Here is a 21,555-nt window from a genome sequence, read left to right as displayed (position 1 = left end):
ATTTTTTCTTAACTCCTGATTGTGAAAAGATTATCCTTTAATTTTTTTTTTACAAAAAAAAAAATCCAGCGCTTAGCCTCAGTTCCATGAAAAATTAGGGTTGCTTTGGGCAAAGTTGATTATGTAGACATTTATTTATGATGGGTCAGAGCCATCTGGCAATCACAGCAGGTCAAACAGTACTGAACTGTAGCTGAACAGTGCATTCGCACAGTGTCTTTGACTACTTGACGCCAACATACGACATAATACTCTGCAGTGCTTCCTATGCTGCGTATGCCAAGATACTTTTTTGAATTGGTTCAGGGCTATCAAAATGATTTGGGAAAAGAAAGGAGAGGATTTTTGTCAGATCTCCCTCCCCTCTCTAAGCCCCTGTTCCAATTTCAGTGAAGTGCTTTTTTCCACGGGGAACGCAAAATATGAATAATGCACACTAAAAAGTTTATTCGCTGAAGAGTGTAAACTTCCTCAATGTATGGCATGTCCCGGTGTCCGGCATTTGTACCTCGAAGTAAGCCCCGCAATTTATGCGAATAAACCTCACGTCACTCATTGAGATGTTGATTCTGTTTCATTCTTTCCCTACTTCCAGGGTAACAGCGGGATATTTGACCTAAAGGCTCTATATGACCTATTGGAAGACCCGCCACCGCCGACAGGTCGTATTATTATGGCTCACAACTTTCCTCCTGGCACTCCTGAACATATCGGGCCTCTTCGATCGCCTGCAGGAGACTCCCTACTCGGACTACGCGTATCCTCCAGAAGTCGATGTCAAGCACGTTTTGCGGTTACTCAAATCTGGCAATGAACCGGTTTACCGCGTTATGAACCGTTACGAGCAATACGTCTTCATGATCCGCAACGAATTCAAATGTCAAGTTCCGAGAGACCTGCCGTTCCTACTGATTGTCGTTAAGTCTGCCATAGCCCACCAGGCACATCGAAACGCCATCCGCCAGACCTGGGGACAAGAGGGCCTCTTCGAAGACGTGAGCATCCGGCGTGTGTTTATGGTTGGTGTAAAAGCCGACGATGAAACCGCGCAGAGCGCTTTGAACGCAGAACATGCCCTCCACGGTGACCTGGTACAAGCGGACTTCATCGACACGTATTACAACAACACCATCAAGACAATGCTCTCCTTCCGTTGGGTGCTGGAACACTGTCCCGGCGCCCAGTGGATCTTTTTCGTCGACGACGACTGTTACGTGTCCGCGAAGAATCTCGTCCATTTCCTCCGAGACTCGATGAACCCGACAGACCGGTACCTGGTGGGATATGTCTACGACGAGGCGCCGCCTTACAGGTCCCGCTTGAGCAAGTGGTACGTGTCCTTGTCCGAATACCCCTTCAGCCAGTACCCGCCGTTTCCGGTCGGCTGCTTGTACCTAGTGTCGAGGCCTGCGATCATTGAGCTCTACCAGATGGCCAGGTACACGCGGCAGTTTCGTTTGGACGACGTGTTTTTGGGAATTGTGTCAAGAAAGATCGGGCTGCGGCCGCTGCACAGTGACAAGTTTCGTGACAAGAACGAGCCCGAATTTCCCGAAGACTTTGTCGGGCTTGTGGCCGCTCATGGATTCGATGACAGTGCTCGCCTGGTTCGAGTCTGGGAGCGTCAAAAACGTTTAGGGAATGCGTGAGGCTGCATGCCCTTGCCTACTTCCAGCATACAAGAGGTACAAAGAAGCTGAGCGAGACTGATTATTCTACCGTTGATTAACCGTATATTGGCAGGCGACAAAGGTTTGACAAAGAGTGCATTGACAGCCAGTTCGAACTGTGTTTTTCTGGTGTACATAAACAGTTTAGCTGGCGTTTCCCACCGTTTAGTGATAGTGACGGACGCAGGTGACTGCGGTATTTTTATTTTACATTTATCACTGGCTGCAACATTCAACATCGGGTGTGCATAAAGCAAATGCTGGGAGAAGTTCAAATAAAGCACCTATATGGTTAAGACTAAATTTACTTTATTTTACAACACTCCTATGCCTTAATTAACCGCAGTTAAATCACCCTTTGCTCCAGTTACGCTTCACTGCAGTTATAGCACTATAGTCTCAAAAATCTATTTCAGAAGAAGTGAAGACTCAAGAGTGTGCGTGTAAAGCTTTGACGCGTGCACAAGATGCACAATCGCAGTGCGCCATAGCTTTGACTGCATAGTCACAGGACGTTGCTCACGAACATAGTGTGAAAGCTGTGGTTCACAGCAACTCCGGTTAAGGGGTATTAACACGAGGGAGAAATCCCGGGGATTTCTCCCCGGCACGCGCATTCCGCGACGAAAACGTCAGACTTTGCGATGTTCAAAAGCCTCGCGTTTTGATTTCGTGATGCGCGCGCGCTGGTTAGAAATCCCCGGGATTTATCCCTCGTGTGAATACCCCTAAAGGCCGATTCACACGACGGTCTGATCCGCAGACGGATTGATCACGTGACGACATATCCGCGGTTCGTCCGTCTCCCAAGCGCATCCACGCGAGGGAGACGACGAGCAGACGCCAGTGAGGACGGACCGAACCTGTTCGCACCCCACAGTGCCGCGAAACTTCAACATCGCACCGTAGCACCGTTGTCCAAGAGAGAAATCGACGGTTGCTACCGCGATAAAGAATCGTGCGCCGCTGCTACGTACTCATCGAGAACAAAACACCGGGACAGGCTTCGCGCGAAGCGCCACTAACTTTACTAACCCAAAGCACGACAGTGACACAGGCATGATCCTGCCCGAGAAAGCTTCGGCGTAGACGCGACGAAGTTCTGGGCTCGCGGAGGGGCGTTTGGAGATGCCTTCACGCACTCCGCGCTCGTGCACAACACTCAAGCACACCACATCCACAAGAGAGGGCTTGCTCGGTGAAATCCTGATTGGACGTGCAAGAATTATCGCGGCGTGCTAGACGAGTTTTGACGGGAGCTTCTTGACACGGACCCGGAGGAGCACCGGAACCTGCGTCGCGTCAGCCGGACAAAGTTTCTGGAGTTTCTCTCACGCGTAGAACCAAGAATCGTACGACAAAATGAACCAACAAACGCAAAAAACGCAACGACGCGCCATTTTTGTTTTGAACGCACAGAAGCAAAATACCAAGAAAACCATGTACCGTTGCCAGATTAAATGCTTTCCAAGTCAGTCTGCCGCCAAACGTCCGCGAGTGAAAAAGGCGCTCGACTTTATCAGTCCGCGCCTCCGCGGAGGAGGCGCGGATCGCAGGAATCGGTGACGTGCCGGTCACGTGGTACACGGTCCGCGGACGAAAATCGCGATCACGAAGGAGAAATCCGCCACTTTCCTCGGCGGATCGCGCATCACGTGAGACATACGTCATCCCTTTTTGACGCCTCGCGGCGCGTTCTCCTCCGTGGCGGAGGCGCGGAGCCTTTGTGCCGACAGCACGAATGCTCCGCAAGTGCACGCGGCGGAGCCGGGGACGGAGTTTCCCGGGATGTTGACGTCACGACATCCAAATCCGCTCCTTTCCTCCGCGGAGCGCGCATCACGTGAGACATACGTCACCCCTTTTTGACGCCTCGTGGCGCCGTTCTCTCGTTCTCCTCCGTGGCGGAGGCGCGGAGGCTTCGTGCTGTCAGCACGAAAGCTCCGCAGGTGCACGCGGCGGAGCCGGGGACGGAGTTTCCCGGGATGTTGACGTCACGACATCCAAATCCGCTCCTTTCCTCCGCGGAGCGCGCATCACGTGAGACATACGTCACCCCTTTTTGACGCCTCGTGGCGCCGTTCTCTCGTTCTCCTCCGTGGCGGAGGCGCGGAGGCTTCGTGCTGTCAGCACGAAAGCTCCGCAGGTGCACGCGGCGGAGCCGGGGACGGAGTTTCCCGGGTTGTTGACGTCACGACATCCGTCCGCGGAGTTCTCCTTCGTGTGGATACCCCTTAAACGTGCCCGTCTAACTCGGGTATAATTAGAGCCACTAAATGAGCTGCGCTTAAGGGGTATCCACACGAAGGAGAACTCCGCGGACGGATCTCGTGACGTCAACAACCCGGGAAACTCCGTCCCCGGCTCCGCCGCGCGCACTTGCGGAGTTCTCATGCCAAGAGTACGAAGTCTCCGCGCCTCCGCCACGGAGGAGAACGAGAGAACGGCGTCACGGGGCGTCAAAAAGGGATGACGTATGTCTCACGTGATGCGCGCTCCCCGGAGGAAAGGAGTGGATTTCTCCTTCGTGTGGATACCCCTTTAGAGTATTGTCACTCCGTACCCCGACATTTTTGTGGGCGCCACCAATTTGGTGCTCGTGCAGAGCAGACGCAACTGCCGATCGTCATGATTTAAAAGTGCGACTTCCTCAGCATTCGATTCGGTGTCAGAAAGCTCATGTAACATTGCTTTGCTCTGTCGCGAATTGTTCGAACATTTGTGAAGGGCGGAAAAGCGTTTCCTGTGATCTCAGATCAAGCTTCAAATAACTGGCAACCATGATTTTAAGACACAATATCGTCTAGTGTCGTTACTCTGAAGTGTACACATCGCGCCACTGTTGACGCGAACACGACATTGGCGCTTTGTTTTTTCATTCTACTCTAAATAGTATTAGCGAGCACGAAATTTTATTGCTTCCATTGTAGAACTAAATGAGCTCTTTCCATAGGCAATAATAACTTAGATGACATCCCTTGGTTTCAAAGACAAAAACTGAAAAAACCGGCGATTACTTGTTCGCGCTATCAGTGTCGCGCTCTGTACCTTCATTAGTGGCACCAGGGATGGGCAATATTTCAAATACAAGTATTTGAAATACGTATTTCAAACACTTTGTGTATTTTGCATTTGTATTTAATTACAAATTGGGTTATGTATTTGTTGTGTGTATTTAGATACTAAAACGTGGGTATTTCAAATACAATTGTAATTAAATACAATTTTGTGGGCGAAAATACATCCCTCAAATTTATTGTCACTCTCCAGAGCAGGAAGAAAACTATGTTCTGCACCGAATGCAGTGTCTCTCAATCAAGCACAAGCGTTTAGTGAGTTGGTGATTACGGTGCTAGTCCAAGGCAAGAATAGTGACGAAATCGACGTTCACTGGCAGACTGGCTAAATAAGTGCCAGTGACAACTTGTGATGCTTTCCAGCCTGATTTCTATCCACATTTTTGCCTGGAACATTCTAAATGTGCCGGTCGTCCACATTTTCGTAACTATTGCGAGTTGCAACAATAAAAAAATTATCTAGCTAGTGCTGCGCGTCTTGGTCGTCTCGGTTCTTTGTTGGTCTATGTATACAAAATGTAATCGACAAAAAGGCTGCTTGAAGCTCTGTACTTTTTTCACTTATTACGTCCAACCTCATTGCATTTTTTTGTGTGATTATATTTCTATTACGTCACTAGAGCTTCGCACACTAACTCCCAAGTGTGCGATGCAAAATTAAAATAAGATACCCAGAAACCCGTTGCAGGTGCCCTGAAGTCGCTGACACAAATTTTGAGGAATGTATTTTGAAAAGTATTTGGAGGAGACCAAATACATTTGGTTGTATTTGTACCTTGTACTTAAATGCTTTTTTGGAAATGTACTTAGATTTGTAAGTAAATACATTTTTTACGAAGTATTTTGTATTTGTATTTCAATACATATTTGCATGTATTTTGCCCATCCCTGAGTGGCACTAAGTATAATAATGTAAGTTTAAGGCAAATATAGGTTTTTATGAAAATAAAATATTAAAATTTTGTAATGTCGTGTCTCACATCAGTCCTATAGAAATTTCATATCGAGAATAATGTAAGATATTTTTTTTTATAATCCCTTTACCCACACAATACTTCATTCCATACTTAGTGAACACGTTGTTAAGAAAGGCTCATGGGCGCTGCCATTGTGAGCGATGCTGGCGCCGCGTAACGTTTCCACCATGTTGAGATGAGCGAGGGACATGCCATGGCGGCGTCTGTGGCATCACCGATGGCCAACATTAGCGCACGTTAGCGACCTGCTTACTGTTTTGAGACGCGGGGTGAGGTATCCACACCCAATCGTGGCATAAAATACTGTAGGATGGAGCATGTTTCAGGGTCAAACCGATGTTATAACGATCGCAGCCTCTATTCGAACACGTCGTAGAAGCCAGCGCTGCCGCGAGCGCAGCCATTGTTGATGCGATGGTCTGCAGCTCCCGACCACGACCAACAAAGTGGGTAGTGCTCCCAAAGTCCCTCCCACTCTCAATCTTTGGAAACGTTTATTTTTCCTTTTGGTTTCAACTGGGATAAAAATAGCCACGTAGCACGTGCTAAAAAAATCTGCAAAGACTATAAAAGTTCGTTCTGACTTTTTTTTTTATTATTCCTGTATACCTTAAGATATATCCATCTCTTTCGCAAGAGACGCTTGGCAACATTGTACGACAAGCACTGAACCAACGTTACTGGAGCAAGCTTGCTACAGTAACGTTGCAGTGAACGTCCTGGCTGAACAGTCGGTTCGCCTCAACTGGGCGCGAAGTTCGAGGTGTGAGCGCTATGGCATCATGTATGGTTTCGTTCGTGCGAGAATGCGTGCAAATAATCTGCGGGATCAAACCCCACGCTCGCACCAGCGGATTTGACAGTGTGTACACTAAAAGCTCGTTCGCACATCTGCGTTGGTTGCATTCGCATGTAATCGAAACGACCGTAACGACAAAGTCACCGGGGCAACTGTCCACTGTACACAGCATCAAGCGATGCAAGGGTAGCTTGGTGAAGCCTTCCAATGAGTCATGGTTGTTGTGGTGTTTTGGTCGTTACGGTCGTTTTGGGTCCAGCAGTTTCTGCGGGACCCAAAACGCGCAGTTTCTGCTATTTGTTCATAAACAAAATCACAAAGCATCTCAGAAAAAAAAGAAAAAAAACTTAAAAAACGGCGCAAGTTAAGAAGGAGCAGGACGCTGATGTCATGTTACACGGATGTGCGCGCAAGCAGCTTGCACCTGCTGCGAACAGCGAGCTTGCTGGCGTGTCTAGTGCCGAACAATCGAAAGTGCCTTGGAACTTCCAGCGCACCATCGGCGCAGCGTCGAAGCTTAGATTGTGCTGTACGAGGGTGAAACACATCGGAGCAGTACGCACACCCTGTCAACGCCTCACTCTCCAACCCGCACTTTTTATTTATTTATTTATTAATCTTTTAGGAGGCGCTGCTAGGCGCAGCATGTGTCGACGCCCACGCACTCCGCTGTATCATTTCATTCGAACCCAATAGTATATCAAAATTGAGCAGCACTGTGCTAATCTACACTACAGTCACAGCAATAGCTGCAACACGTCATGGCGAAGTCGGGTAGTTTGATTTTAAATTGAACGCATTTTTTAAAGAGCGGGTCAGGCGGTTTGCCGTCTCTTCCCTGTGTTTTGGGGCTCGGGGGACGAGAAAGGGGGATCAATTGTCGTTCTAATTGAATAATTAACTAAAATCTAATAATTCCTATAGCCTCTAATAGAGATCAGCGTCAGTACTGCATTTTTAACATAATCCATCAAAATAATATTAAAATTTAGTTAAGGCTGCGGTCCCACGGCAGCCATCTTGAACAAGGCGTTAGTTCAACCAATAGATGGCGACACGCACCCGTGGGTGGCCAAAACATTGGTTCACAGTGGGATGGCTCGAGCACCATCACGTTCCCCTCGTGGCCTTGCTCGCGCCGCTGCCAGCTGTGCTCAGCTGGCTCAAGTAGCGTGGCCCAGCAAACGGATGTATGCGAGGATGTCAGGCTGGGTATGCGGTTCGGCGGTTGTAACGGGCTTTCGCAATAAATCTTACCAAGAAGGAATCAAAAGTTGATTGACGTGTCAATATTCTATCAATGAAAATTTCCTCTGCAGGAATGCACGCTCAGTAGACTCAATCTTCCAGGACACCAATGGAAGCTACATTATAGTTCCCAGAAAACAAACGCCGTTGCAATATTTTCGGAAGTACCGACACACACAATGTTGTAAGTACAGCTTAGGAGGAATATGATGAAAACCAACAGAAGAAATAGGAAGACGTTTATTTGCAAGAAAGACGCTATGAATGAACGGCGTTTAGCGACGGCAAGTTATGAGCGTTCGGCAATTTATAAGTTAACGTGATTGCTAACTATGGACATGCGGACAATGAAGACCAGTTTTGTCGGGAGATGGTGTTGCGGTGATGACCTGATATCGGACGACTCATGGCAGACGAACAAGCAAGTTTCTTCTCAGCGAATGGTAAGTGTCCAGTGTCAAGCACAACACGTGGCTACCGACGTTGTCGACGTTTCGAACACTTACCGCTTTCGACAAAAGTCCTGGCACCTGGGCTAACTTTGTGGAAAGACTCGAAGTCTTCCTTGAGTCCAACACCATCATGAGCAGTAACTGAAAATGATCCACTATTCAGTCGGTGGGTGGCGAAACGTATCCACATCAGCGGAGTCATGCGCGATGCGTACTCTAGGCGGCTGGAAGTTTACACGATGCCTGCCATGACGTCCAAACACGTCATTGACGTTCTACGGTCTCTTTTACCTACTTTTGCCCTACCAAAAATACTTTTCTCTGATAGCGCGCCAAATCTTGCTTCAAATAAAATAAACAAGTTTTTGCAGAAAAAAACCGGCATCAGGCATCACATTAGTGCACCATACCATCCTGCAACTAGCGGGCAAGCAGAACAGATGGTGTGCGAAACGAAAAAAAAAGCCCTTTTGAAGCTTACGGAAGAAGCAGTTCAGTGAAGAATCGCCAGGTTCTTGTTCCGGCAGCACGCGACGGTCTCATCTTACACGGAAAAAAACCCGCCGAAGCAATATTCGGCGGACGAAGAGCCACACCCCTGGATCTCATAATACTATGGCCTATGAACAAAGATCGAGAGAATCCCAGATCGGGAGTAATGGCAGTTCATTCGGTCGGACAACTCGTCTACGTGAGGAATTTCAGCGGAAGTCGGGCCTTCCATGTAAAACTTGAGTAGAAAAGGCTCTATGTTGGTTGACCAGAAGGTGTCATCTCTCTGAATACGTCAATGCCCTTAAGTGTAAATATAACTAAATCACAAAACTCTCTTTGTGTATTGTGTAACTGCCTTTGTATTTGATAGTAGAAGCTATGGTGGTGATTTGGACCTTTCACACCAGGCTTCTTTTTCTTATTTTTCGCCTTATACTTCTTTGCGGTTCAGGTGTGCTTCAAGAATCTTTTGGAACGGGGACACTTTACGTCAACGAGGCCATTTGTTCCAATTAGTCAATCAGGGAATGCTGCTAGAAATCCGTCCCTCATATTAACGAATAAGCCGCACTTCTGCACAGTGCAGTTTTCCTGTTCCACGTACAGTTGTAAAGCAGCATCCTCCTTGTTTCTACCATATACAGTTGCGGGTGAAGAAAGTCTTTGGGTACCCGAAAGTTGAAACAAGTCTAGCACTGTACGTTGTGGTTCGACACCCACTAATGCCGTTGTCGTTATAGGACCTCATCATTTAATCATTATCTCGTCACCTCATATTGCTCATCAACAGTAAGTACAATAGGCTACCGCCATATTACAATCCAAGAATTGAAAAATTTAGTCGTTCAGTTCTTCAACAAGTTTACTATTTATATAATGTTAATACGTTACATTACCTCGAGACGATCGACGTCCATCGTCGATCTTCAAATACATATACCTGTATATAAATTAGACGCACAAGGGGGAGGGGGGGGGGGGGGGGGTCGGTGGACGTGTGCATGGTCTAGCGCGCACACCAGCTCGGAGCACGTGGAGCGAAAGTTAGCGCTGCAGAACTTACCCCGCCTCTGCCCGTTTCGATCTGGAAGAGCATCGTACCGGCGTGCGGTCGTGTATCACTACTGCGTGATGCACGTTAAAGACCCCAGGTTTGCGGTTGTACCGCACTGGCTAAATTGTTCATCCACAGCTGAGAAACCAGACGCCCAATAAGGCAGACTAACTTCCGGCTGTATAAACATACACACAACAATTTGCAATTAGACGCATAATAACAAAGAACACAGCGTGCCGCCTCTTTTCTTTGGATGCCTTTTTTTTTAATCCAGCGCAAGCTCGTGCGTTCTCTCTCTTGAGACGGTTAGAACGGTCGCACATAAAACCCGCGTTTCTTCTACCCGCCCGCTTCCTCCTCTCATAATGTGTATTTGGTTATAACTAAATAAGCTGTTATAATGGTGTATTATTCATATTTACTTTCAGTTTCAGTCAGGGAAAAGGAGTTTCGCGGGAACTAGAGCCGATAAATGAACTGCGCTTAGAGTATCGGCACTCTCTTCCCCAACAGTGTTGTGAACGCCGCCATTTTGGTGCTTGTGCAGAGCAGGCTCAACTGCCGATCGTCATGATTCAAAAGTGCGACATCCTCAGCATTAGATTCTGTGTTAGGAAGCTCATGTAATGTTGCTTTGCTTTGTCGCAAACTGTTTAAAGTGGAGGACGGAAACGCGTTCCTTGTGATTTCAGATGAAGCTTCAAATAACTGTCAGCCATGATTTTAAGCCACAATACGGCCAAGTGTCGCTACTCTGAAGCGTAGCTTATTTAATTACACTATTCATGCTCTTGTTCAAGAGGCTTGGGGGGATCGGTGGCCGAGTGGTCTAGCGCACACCAGCTCGGAGCACGTGGAGCGAAAGCTCGCGCTGCAGAACCCAGGGATCCTGGGTTCGAGCCCCACCCCTGCCCGTTTCGATCTGGATGAGCATCGTACCGGCGTGCGGTCGTGTATCACTACTGCGTGATGCACGTTAAAGACTCCAGGCTAGCGGCTGTACCGCACTGGCTAAGTTTCTCATCTACAGCTGGGAGACTCGTCGCCCCTGTGAGGCAGACCAAGTTCTAGGCTGTATAAACACACACACAACCCAATTTTTTTTTCAAGAGGCTTGTAATACCTGGAGGGGCCATGAGGTAAGCCCCATGGATTCCACAAGCCACCACATTTTGACACCTGCCTCTCCTTCGTTGTTCCCGCTTGTGCCTGTAAATTAGCTACGGTTCCGAGTAACGACACTTGGCCATATCGTAGCTTAAAATCATGGTTGCCAGTTATATGAACCTTTATCTAAAATCACAGGAAACGCTTTCCGTACCTCACAAATGTTTAAAAAACCCGCGACAGAGCATTGCAATATTGCATCAGCTTCCTAGCACCGCATCTAATGCTGAGGAAGTCGTACTTTTGGATCATGATGATCGGCAGTTGCGTTTGCTCTGAGCGAGACCCAAAATGGCGGCGCCCAAACAATTTTGGGGAACGGAGTGCCGATACTTTAAAGCTCATTTAGTGACTCTAGGCATAAAGTGAACTCGGGTGTATTCTTTTCCTCTTCGTCTTCATTGTTTATTGATTTCAATCATATCGAATAATGCACACATTATATCACGCTACACTTGTGTATTATTTGTCTTAGATTTATTAGCCTGACCCAGTACTTAAACCATTCAGTTATCGATGGTAAATCTTCCAATATATTTTTTTAAATGTGAGGGTAAAAAGACACGGAGATTGATGATGATACAGACGCCAACGCCGCCCTCGGAAATGTTTTGAACATTAGAAATCAGCAGTTTGTCTGCCATCCGCCAGGTAGCGCAACAAAACACCCAAACAGTTTTTAATTGTTTTTAAATGTAGCTAAGCTCTACACCTATTAAGAAACCAAAGCAAGATCATTGTGATAATTTAATACATCGCAATGTATATCTATTCCAAACAATAAATGTTATTAGATGCCAATAAATCTGTTTGATGTTCAAAAAAGATATGCGTCAAAACAGGTAAGTTTGAAACGCTCCTGGAGCGTTATGACTTTGAAAATGAAAAAAAGCCATCGTCCACCTCTTGGGCAACCATTGTAGTTCTAAATGTTACAAAAGATTTTATCATAGTTTAATTATTTCCTCAGCGGCATTTGAAGTACCATGACTCGAAGCACAAAAAAGTGCTACGTTTGATACAAAATATCTAAACAAAAACAATTTACACAACATTAAATTTTTTTTCTGCATATTACCAATTATAAGCACTACATCTGTAGCTAATTTCATTGCCCTAGCGCGTGTCATTAAAAACATATTCGTGCTGAAAAATGTCAATTTTAGGGCAATATTCGGAGGGAGGAAAAAATAAAGTAGTGCAAATACCAAAAAAGTGTATCGTTACATTCTGCTCCGACATCATCTTAGCAAAACTGCTATATCGGAACCGTGTTATCATTAATGGATCGTTCATAAAACATGAACTAGCGGAGCAAGTGAGGGTCCGCGCCATCACATTCGCAACGCTACAAATGCGCATGAACAGTAAAAAACAACACATGCATAATATCAAATGAAAGAGGATTGCATTGCCTTTCGAATGACATCAATCCCACAAAACAATATTTAAGAGGAGATGAGTAATGACCTGCCAAAAAGTACCTAAACTGCCACATTCAGTGGGACCGTGGCCTTAATGAATTTCGTTAATTAATCTGCTGCGGCTTTTCCGGCGGCACTGGATTAAGAGATATAAACAATTCAGTGTGAAAATGTCGAAGAAATATTAAGTAAGAGTAATATTTGACAAGGCTCTACGTGTTTATGTGACATACGTCGCGTAAAGCACCGGCCCAGTCGAATTCAAAAATAGGGCTGCCCTATATGGCGATCGGGTAAACGCGGTATGCGTAGAGTACGTTATTGGTCTGGCTGTTGTATTGCAGTTGTTCGTTTCTTCCGTTTTTATGTGTGAGTTGATTGGATCGTATTTTACCGCTCTTCTGTGTACGTAGCACTGAAATGACTAGGTGAATAGCAGCGACAGTTCGGTGTCCAACTTTTCTCGCAACCTGGAAAAAAATAAAACTGTCTTTTCCCAAACTTCCAAAACAGAAACCCGATTTTTTTTTTACAACACTGTTATTCTTAAAAACAGAAACTGCCTTTCCGTTTTTCTACAGGGCTAGTCAACTGAAATTCAGTAATTTTACAAAGAGGACAAGAACCATATAAAGGTTATTTTTTTACAAAAACTACGGAAACAAAGAAACTGGCGGAGACAGACAATTTGTGGCAAGAGATCTACTAAGCTTTTCCTGTTTCTTTTTTTTTTTTTTTTTAGAGAGGTAGTTTTTACAGCGTAACTGTAAAATGCCTTCTGCGATGTCCCAGGATCGTTATATAAGCACCTCTCCCCACTAAATATTACTCCTCCAGCAATATTTGCTGCTGCGATTGTTTCTAGATGGCTCCTCCAGCATTCTGAAACAGGAAGTGTGTCGTCGACGCTTACAATGGCAGAGCGGGGACGCCGCCATGTTGTAACACAGGGCAATGGTGTCACGGTAAGGTGATTACGGTACCGCGTTTCAGGCACGTGACGCCGGTACGAGCCGCACATGGAGCGCTCGGCCCACGGAAACGGTAGTATGGTGACGGTTTGCTAAAAGTTCATATTGTCAATTAACGTAAGGTTGTCTCGTAACATGGCTTCATTAGACAAAAGACTACATATTGCTGAGACATCTCTGCCTGTACGTTAGCATTTTAGGTGTCCAATAGTACTTTCCCCATCGTTATTGTCATCATTTCCGAGTGACACTAATTTATCTCGTGTGGAAACCGAAACACTTGAAGTGACACACGGTGAGCTGAAGTGCGTTTGGTTGAAATGCACTAAATTTGTCCGGATGACTGGGGTAATACTCCACGAGCGAGTAATACTATCGCGAACTTGCACTGCTTCTTAGGAACTCATAACGTGGTTACATTCTAAACGAAATTCACAAATCGCGACCAGATGCAATGTTTAAATCTGTTAATTTTTTTTTTTAATTAGTTTTCTTGACTTCTCTGTCGGCAGCTCAGAAACACTAGTCTAGGCTAGTGTTTAACATCGACCACATTTAAACAAAGAAAGAAGTGCAAAGATTTCGTTTCCGCATACTACACACAGATGCGTTTTAGTGCGTTTGACTTTTTTGCGGCTGCGAGAAACCAGGACACCCCATGCTTCACACGAAGCACCAACATGCCACTGACTTGCTTTCGTTTCTCGACGCAGCGCAGTCGAGAGCACTCAAACGAAAATGCGCGTGTCGGCCTTCAGTATCTTTCACCTAGAGATTCCAGATTAAATTTAGGGGAAGCCGTGCTCTTGTTTAGTCATATTTCTCTATGAGGCACGAGGTGATTCCCTCTCTCTACAATGCGGTCGAAGACAAAGAATCCACGTTAAAGGGGTACTCCGCCGATTTCTTCATGGTCCCCGATTTGCTTGAAATTTTGCTAAACTTGCCAAACAACATCGCAAAAATAGTATCCCCAATATCAGGTCAAAATATTTTTTTTTCGCGAAGTTATTGAATTTACAATTTTGGTCCTCACCGTGTTTTTCAAGCTGAAAGTCTCTACTCGCAGCAACGAAAAAGTGACGTCAGTGGAAGTGCAGGGGTTCACTCTTTGGACTGTCGAATTTGTTCCCCACTGATTCGAAGCAGTTTCATGGTGTCAAATGAATGCTTTGGAAGCTCGCTCCAGTCCCCGCGCTCCAGACGGAACAAATGATTGTCATATTCTATTTTCTAGACTGCTCGCCCGACTGGCAAGCTTGCCTTCTACTGACGTCACGGCACTGAAAAGGGCGGGTATATTTGAATGTTGGTTTTTACATCATTTTCATTTGCCGATTTCGCAATAACTATTATGAATTTTACGATACTAAATAGCATACCAGAAAGGGTAAAGGCCGGGGAGTCAGAAAATATTGTTAGTTGAGGTAGCTCAAAAATCGCCGGAGTACCCCTTTAACGGCAAAGAGCACGGGCAAAGGTACAGAACACGGGCTATTAGCAGTTGAGCCCAGTCATAGCCTCCTCTAAGCTCACAAAGCCTGGCAGTTCGACGACGGAGTTATAGAGTGCCCGGTCGCACGATTCGGGGGGATCTGTTAGCACAGAGCATCAAAGAGCCATTTTTCGAGGAACCAAAAGCCTCTTAAGGCCACGGTCCCACCGAATGAGACAGTTTAGGTACTTTTTGGCAGGCCATGACTCATCTCCTTTTAATTACTGTTTTGTGGGATTGATGTCATTCGAAAGGCAATACAATCCTCTTTCATTTGATATTATGTATGTGTTGGTTTTTACTGTTCATGCGCATTTGTAGCGTTGCGAATATGATGGCGCGGACCCTCACTTGCTCCGCTAGTTCATGTTTTATGAACGATCCATTAAAGATAGCACGGTTCCAATGTAGCAGTTTTGTTAAGGTGACGTCGGAGCAGAATCTAACGATACACGTTTTTGGTATTTGCACTACTTTGTTTTTTTCATCCCTCCAAATATTGCCCTAAAATTGACATTTTACAGCACAAATATATTTTAATGACAAGCGCTAGGGCAATGAAATTAGCTACAGATGTAGGGCTTATAATTGGTAATATGCAGAAAAAAATTTAATGTTGTGTAAAATTTGTTAGTTTAGATATTTTATATCAAACGTAGCACTTTTTTGTGCTTCGAGTCATGGTAGTTCAAATGCCGCTGAAGAAATAATTAAACTATGATAAAATCTTTTAAAACATTTAGAGCTACAATGGTTGCCCAAGAGGTGGACGATGGCTTTTTTTCATTTTCAAAGTCATAACGCTCCAGGAGCCCTTCAAACTTACCTGTTTTTGACGCATATCTGTTTTGGACATCAAACAGATTTATTGGCATTTAATAACATTTATTGTGTGGAATAGATATACATTGCGATGTATTAAATTTTCACAATGATCTTGCTTTGGTTTCTTAATAGGTGTAGAGGTTAGCTAATTTTAAAAGCAATTAAAAACTGTTTGGGTGTTTTTTTGCGCTTCCTGGCGGATGGCAGACAAACTGCTGATTTCTAGTGTTCAAAAAATTTCCGAGGGCGGCGTTGGCGTCTGTATCATCATCACTCTCCGTGTCTTTTTACCTTCACATTTAAAAAATATATTGGAAGATTTACTATCAATAAATGAATAGTTTACGTACTGGTTCAGGCTAATAAATCTAAGAAAAATAATTACACAAGCGTAGCGTGATATGATGCGTTCATTATTCGATATGATTGAATTCAATAAACAATAAAGACGAAGAGGAAAATAATACACCCGAGTTCACTTTATGGAGTCACTACATGAGCTTTAAAGTATCGGCACTCAGTTCCCAGAATTTGGTTTGGGCGCCGCCATTTTGGGTCTTGCTCAGAGCAAACGCAACTGCCGATCATCATGATCCAAAAGTACGACTTCCTCAGCATTAGATGCGGTGCTAGGAAGCTGATGCAATATTACAATGCTCTGTCACGGGTAGTTTAAACATTTGTGAGGGACGGAAAAGCGTTTTGTGTGATTTTAGATAAAGCTCCATATAAAGGCCGGTTCTCACATGCAGCGAAGCGCTGATGTAGCGCTCCTCACGCGCCGTCATCTACTTATCGTCTGCGATGAGCAACAGTTTTGACAGTGCGATACAAAGCTGGTGAACGCTCCCGTTAGCACGCGCTTAGCGCGAGGTAAGCTCTATGCTTGTAGCCCTCCGCTGCATGTGTGAACGGGCCTTAACTGGCAACCATGATTTTAAGCCACAATTTTAAGCCAAGTGTCGTTACTCGGAACCGCAGCTAATTTACTGGCACAAGCGGGAAAAATGAAGAAGAGGCAGGTCTCAAAAGGTAGTGGCTTGTGGAATCCACGGGGCTTACGTCATGGCCCCTCCAGGTATTACAAGCCTCTTGAACAAGAGCATGAATAGTGTCATTAAATAAGCTACGCGTCAGAGTAGCGACACTTGGCCATATTGTGGCTTAAAATCATGGTTGCCAGTTATTTGAAGCTTTATCTGAAATCACAAGAAACGCTTTTCCGTCCTCCACTTTAAAAAGTTTTCGACAAAGCAAAGCAACATTACATGAGCTTCCTAACACCGAATCTAATGCTGAGGATGTCGCACTTTTGAATCATGACGATCGGCAGTTGCGCCTGCTCTGCACAAGCAACAAAATGGCGGCGTTCACAACACTGTCGGGGGAAGAGAGTGCCGATACTCTAAGCGCAGCTCATTTATTGGCTCTAGTTCCCGCGAAACTCCTTTTCCCTGACTGAAACTGAAAGTAAATATGAATAATACACCATTATTATAGCTTATTTAGTTATAACAAAATACACATAATGATAGGAGGAAGCGGGCGGGTAGGAGAAACGCGGGTTTTATGTGCGACCGTTCTAACCGTCCCAAAAGAAAGAACGCACAAGCTTGCGCTAAAGCCCCTTGATGAAGGCCTTTTTTGGATGAAGGCAAGACACGTAAACACATCGAGGGGCTTTAGCTTGCGCTGGTTAACAAAAAAAAAAGGCATCAAAAGAAAATATGCGGCACGCTGTGTTCTTTGTTATTATGCGTCTAATTGCAAATTGTTATCTGTATGTTTATACAGCCGGAAGTTAGTTTGCCTTAGTGGGCGTCTGGTATCTCAGCTGTAGATGAACAATTTAGCCAGTGCGGTACAGCCGCAAACCTGGGGTCTTTAAATACACGACCGCACGCCGGTACGATGCTCTTCCAGATCGAAACGGGCAGGGGCGGGGTGGGTTCTGCAGCGCGAGCTTTCGCTCCAAGTGCTCCGAGCTGGTGTGCGCTAGGGTACCTTCATGTGCGCTTTGGTTAGGGTGGTGGCATCTCGCCGTTTTGTCGCACACGTTTATTTTTATTTTTTGTTCAGAAGCACGTGAAAGAGCGTGGCTCTGCACGTGTTTGTGGCGTTGACTGTATCATGGCGACATTTTGTTTTCGTTGATTTCTTTGTATTTTCCTTGTGAGTGCGTGCTGTCGGCATCGGGAACTACAAAAGGTGGCATCACCCTAAACAGAAGGACATTGAGGTACCCTAGTGTGCGCTAGACCATGCAGTCGGCACTCGGCCACCGACCCCCCCCCCCCCCCCCCCCCAATCTTCTTGTGCGTCTAATTTATATACAGGTAAAAGTATTTGGAGATCGACGATGGACGTCGATCGTCTCGAGGTAATGTAACGTAATAACAATGTGTAAATAATAAACTTGTTGAAGGACGGAACGACTAAATTTTTCAATTCTTGGATTGTAATATGGCGGTAGCCTATTGTACTTACTGTTGATGAAGAGCAATATGAGGTGACGAGGTAATTATTAATTGATGAGACTCCATAAGGACGACGACATTAGTGGGTGTCGAACCACAACGTACAGTGCCAGCTTGTTTTAAGTATCGTGTACCCAATGACTTTCTTCACCCGCAACAGTATAAGGTAGAATCAATGAGGATGCTGCTTTACAACTGTACGTTGAACAGGAAAACTGCACTGTGCAGGAGTGCGTTAATATGAGGGACGGATTTCTAGCAGCATTCCCTGATTGACTACTTGGAATAAATGGCCTCGTTGACGTAAAGTGTCCCCGTTCCAAAAGATTCTTGAAGCATACTTAAACCGCCAAAGAGTATGAGGCGAAAAATAAGAAAAAGGAGCATGGTGTGAAAGGTCCAAATCACCACCATAGCTTCTACTATCAAATACAAGGGCAGTTACGCAATACACAAAGAGAGTTTTGTGATTTAGTTATATTTACACTGAAGGGCATTGATATCCAACGTATTCAGAGAGATGACACCTCCTGGTCAAACAACATAGAGCCTTTTCTACTCAAGTTTTACATGGAAGGCCCCAGTTCCGCTGAAATTCCTCACGTAGACGAGTTGTCCGACCGATTAAACTGCCATTACTCTCTATCTGGGAATCTCTCGATCATTGTTCGTAGGCCACAGTATTATGAGACCGAGGGGTGTGGCTCTTCGTCCGCCGAATATTGCTTCGGCGGGTTTTTTTTCGTGTAAGATAAGACCGTCGCGTGCTGCCGGAACAAGAACCTGGCGATTCTTCACTGAACTGCTTCTTCCGTAAGCTTCAAAAGGGGTTTTTTTCGTTTCGCACATCATCTGCTCTGCTTGCCCGTTAGTTGCAGGATGGTATGGTGCACTAATGTGATGCCTCATGCCGGTTGTTTTTCTTCAAAAACTTGTTTATTTTATTTGAAGCAAAATTTTGCGCGTTATTAGAGAAAAGTATGTTCGGTAGGGCAAAAGTAGGTAAAAGAGACCGTAGAACGTCAATGACGTGTATGGACGTCGTGGCACGCATCGCCCATGACTCCGTAGAAGCGGATACGTTTCGCCACCCACCGACTGAATAGTGGATCGTTTTCAGTTACTGTTCATGATGGCGTTGGACTAAAGGAAGACTTCGAGTCTTTCCACAAAGTTAGCCCAGGTGCCAGGACTTTTGTCGAAAGCGGTAAGTGTTCGAAACGTCGGTAACGTCGGTAGCCACGTGTTGTGCTTGACACTGGACACTTACCATTCGCTGAGAAGAAACCTGCTTGTTCTTCTGCCATGAGTCGTCCGATATCAGGTCATCACCGCAACACCATCTCCTGACAAAACTGGTCTTCATTTGTTCGCATGTCCATAATTAGCAATCACGTCAACTTATAAATTCCCGAACGCTCATAACTTGTCGTCGCTAAACGCCGTTCATTCATAGCGTCTTCATTGCAAATAAACGTCTTCCAATTTCTTCTGATGGTTTTCCTAAGCTGTACTTACAACATTATGTCTATCGGTACTTCCGAAAATATTGCAACGGCGTTTGTTTTCCGGGAACTATAATGTAAGAACCTTTACATCTTCCGAACCCCGTGAAACACAATATTTCGTTACGTTATTTTAGTCGTCATTAAAATGGTGAGGTAAGTACCGTAAATCGCGAAGCAGTTTACTTGACGTCCGCTTCCACTGGTTGAGTCTACTGAGCGTGCGTTCCTGCAGAGGAAATTTTCATTGATAGAATGTTGACACGTCAATCAACATTTGATTCCTTCTTGGTAAGATTTATTGCGAAAGCACCTTACAACCGCCGAACCGTATGTCCCTATATCAGAGAACAATTTACACCCAGCCTGGCATTCTCGCATACATCCGTTTGCTGGGCCACGCTACTTGAGTTAGCTGAGCACAGCTGGCAGCGGCGCGAGCAAGGCCACGAGGGGAACGTGATGGTGCTCGAGCCATCCCACTGTGAACCAATGTTTCGGCCACCCCACGGGTGCGTGTCGCCATCTATTGGTTGAACTAACGCCTTGTTCAAGATGGCTGCCGTGGGACCGCAGCCTTAATGTGTTTGGGTTTGTCTTGCAAATAGCATCAAACGAGCCAGTGCACGAGGCTCGTGTCTTGAGCAGACCTTGGAAGCAAATTGCGCCGCAGCACTCGAATGAGTGGCCCTTGGAATCGAATGGCGGCGGAGCACCCGCTCGTGGCACGTGTTTTTGCGCCGCGTTTCTACAACAACCGTTAACGGTACCTGAAAGCGTGAATTTTATCAAGGAACTTCAAGGGAACCTGAAGGTCACTGCACAGCTTTTGCAGCGTCGAGAACTCGAAACACACTTCTTGTTCTCTGGAGAGAACTGTGTTTGGGCACCTCGCCGCAGCGGGGCGTTAGTCACCTGGCTCTCCACTCATCTGTTGTCTGCCGCTCCACCTTTTCCTTTTCGGCGGCCGCTTCTCGTGGCGATCTGCCAGGCTTTGTCAGTATATAGGCGTTTTTTTGTTTACTGTTGTGCTCAGTCACGTGGGTTCTCTATCTGATATCGGAGACGATAAAATAATAAAAAGTTTGAACCTGGAAAATGCGAGAAAATATAGGTGAGGCCAAACAAGGATATGTGACAATCACGCATTTTTCGTAAACACTTTCCAGTGGCGTGGAGAGATCAAAACAATATTTTACCGCATACCAGAAGTGACAACATTCAAGATGGCGGTGCCCTTGTGGAAAAGGAAAAGGCTATGGTCCAGTGCGCGAGCGCTGCATAGGCGCCTCCCATGGCTATGGTGGGCCACACCATAAAATGGCTTTGGCCTCGCTTTCGTAGCATTTCTTTTGCTCCAAGTAGGTGCAAAAAAAAGCGTCGTTTTGCTTTTCACAATATGGAGCCGTTCCGATCGAATCCTGACGCGAATATTCTGAGGTCCATGGTGAGATTGATCCGTCTTAAGTCTGTCGTAGAAAAAGGAAGAAGTTTCAGCGTGGAGTATTTCTGAGCGGCAATCGGTTTTCACACAAGGTCAAGGGCAAACAACCGTTAAAAACAACCCCGGTAAGTTTAATCATAATTTTGTAATAGTCCATTCTTTCTATAGCCACTGGGAGTTTAAGAAATGCAGGGCTTGGGGCGGGCCCTTTGTAAAAACTCTTCTTGATTCGTGATTTTTCGCTTCGGTGTCCCTAAGGGCTGATGTCACAATCCTGTAGGCTGCGGAGTGACAGGACGCTTGGGACTCAACACGTCCAGGGTTAGCTGTCAACGACTACAGCTTTTGTCTCGAAAGAAAAATTTCTCGGTGCATTGCATAAATTTCCGTAGAGCCACGTGTGGGTGGCACCAAAAATTAGAAAAAGGGGCGGGGGTTAAGGGGGATTCATCCGCTTGTCACTCAATGGGCA

At 45.7% G+C, this 21,555-nt stretch overlaps 1 protein-coding gene across 1 annotated transcript; it reads left to right on the top strand.

Annotated features, from left to right (window-relative positions):
- Positions 1-629: 629 nt before the first annotated feature.
- Positions 630-1,649, top strand: LOC8041956 (beta-1,3-galactosyltransferase brn-like). The gene has a single exon (XM_002415104.3). The coding sequence runs from the start codon at positions 630-632 to the stop codon at positions 1,647-1,649; it is 1,020 nt and encodes a 339-aa protein (XP_002415149.3).
- The last annotated feature ends 19,906 nt before the right edge of the window (positions 1,650-21,555 follow it).

The sequence above is a fragment of the Ixodes scapularis genome, unplaced genomic scaffold, assembly GCF_016920785.2.
Source record: "Ixodes scapularis isolate PalLabHiFi unplaced genomic scaffold, ASM1692078v2 PGA_scaffold8__174_contigs__length_109621045, whole genome shotgun sequence".
In the NCBI taxonomy this organism is placed as follows: domain Eukaryota; kingdom Metazoa; phylum Arthropoda; class Arachnida; order Ixodida; family Ixodidae; genus Ixodes; species Ixodes scapularis.
This window is presented reverse-complemented; position numbering and strand designations above follow the sequence as displayed.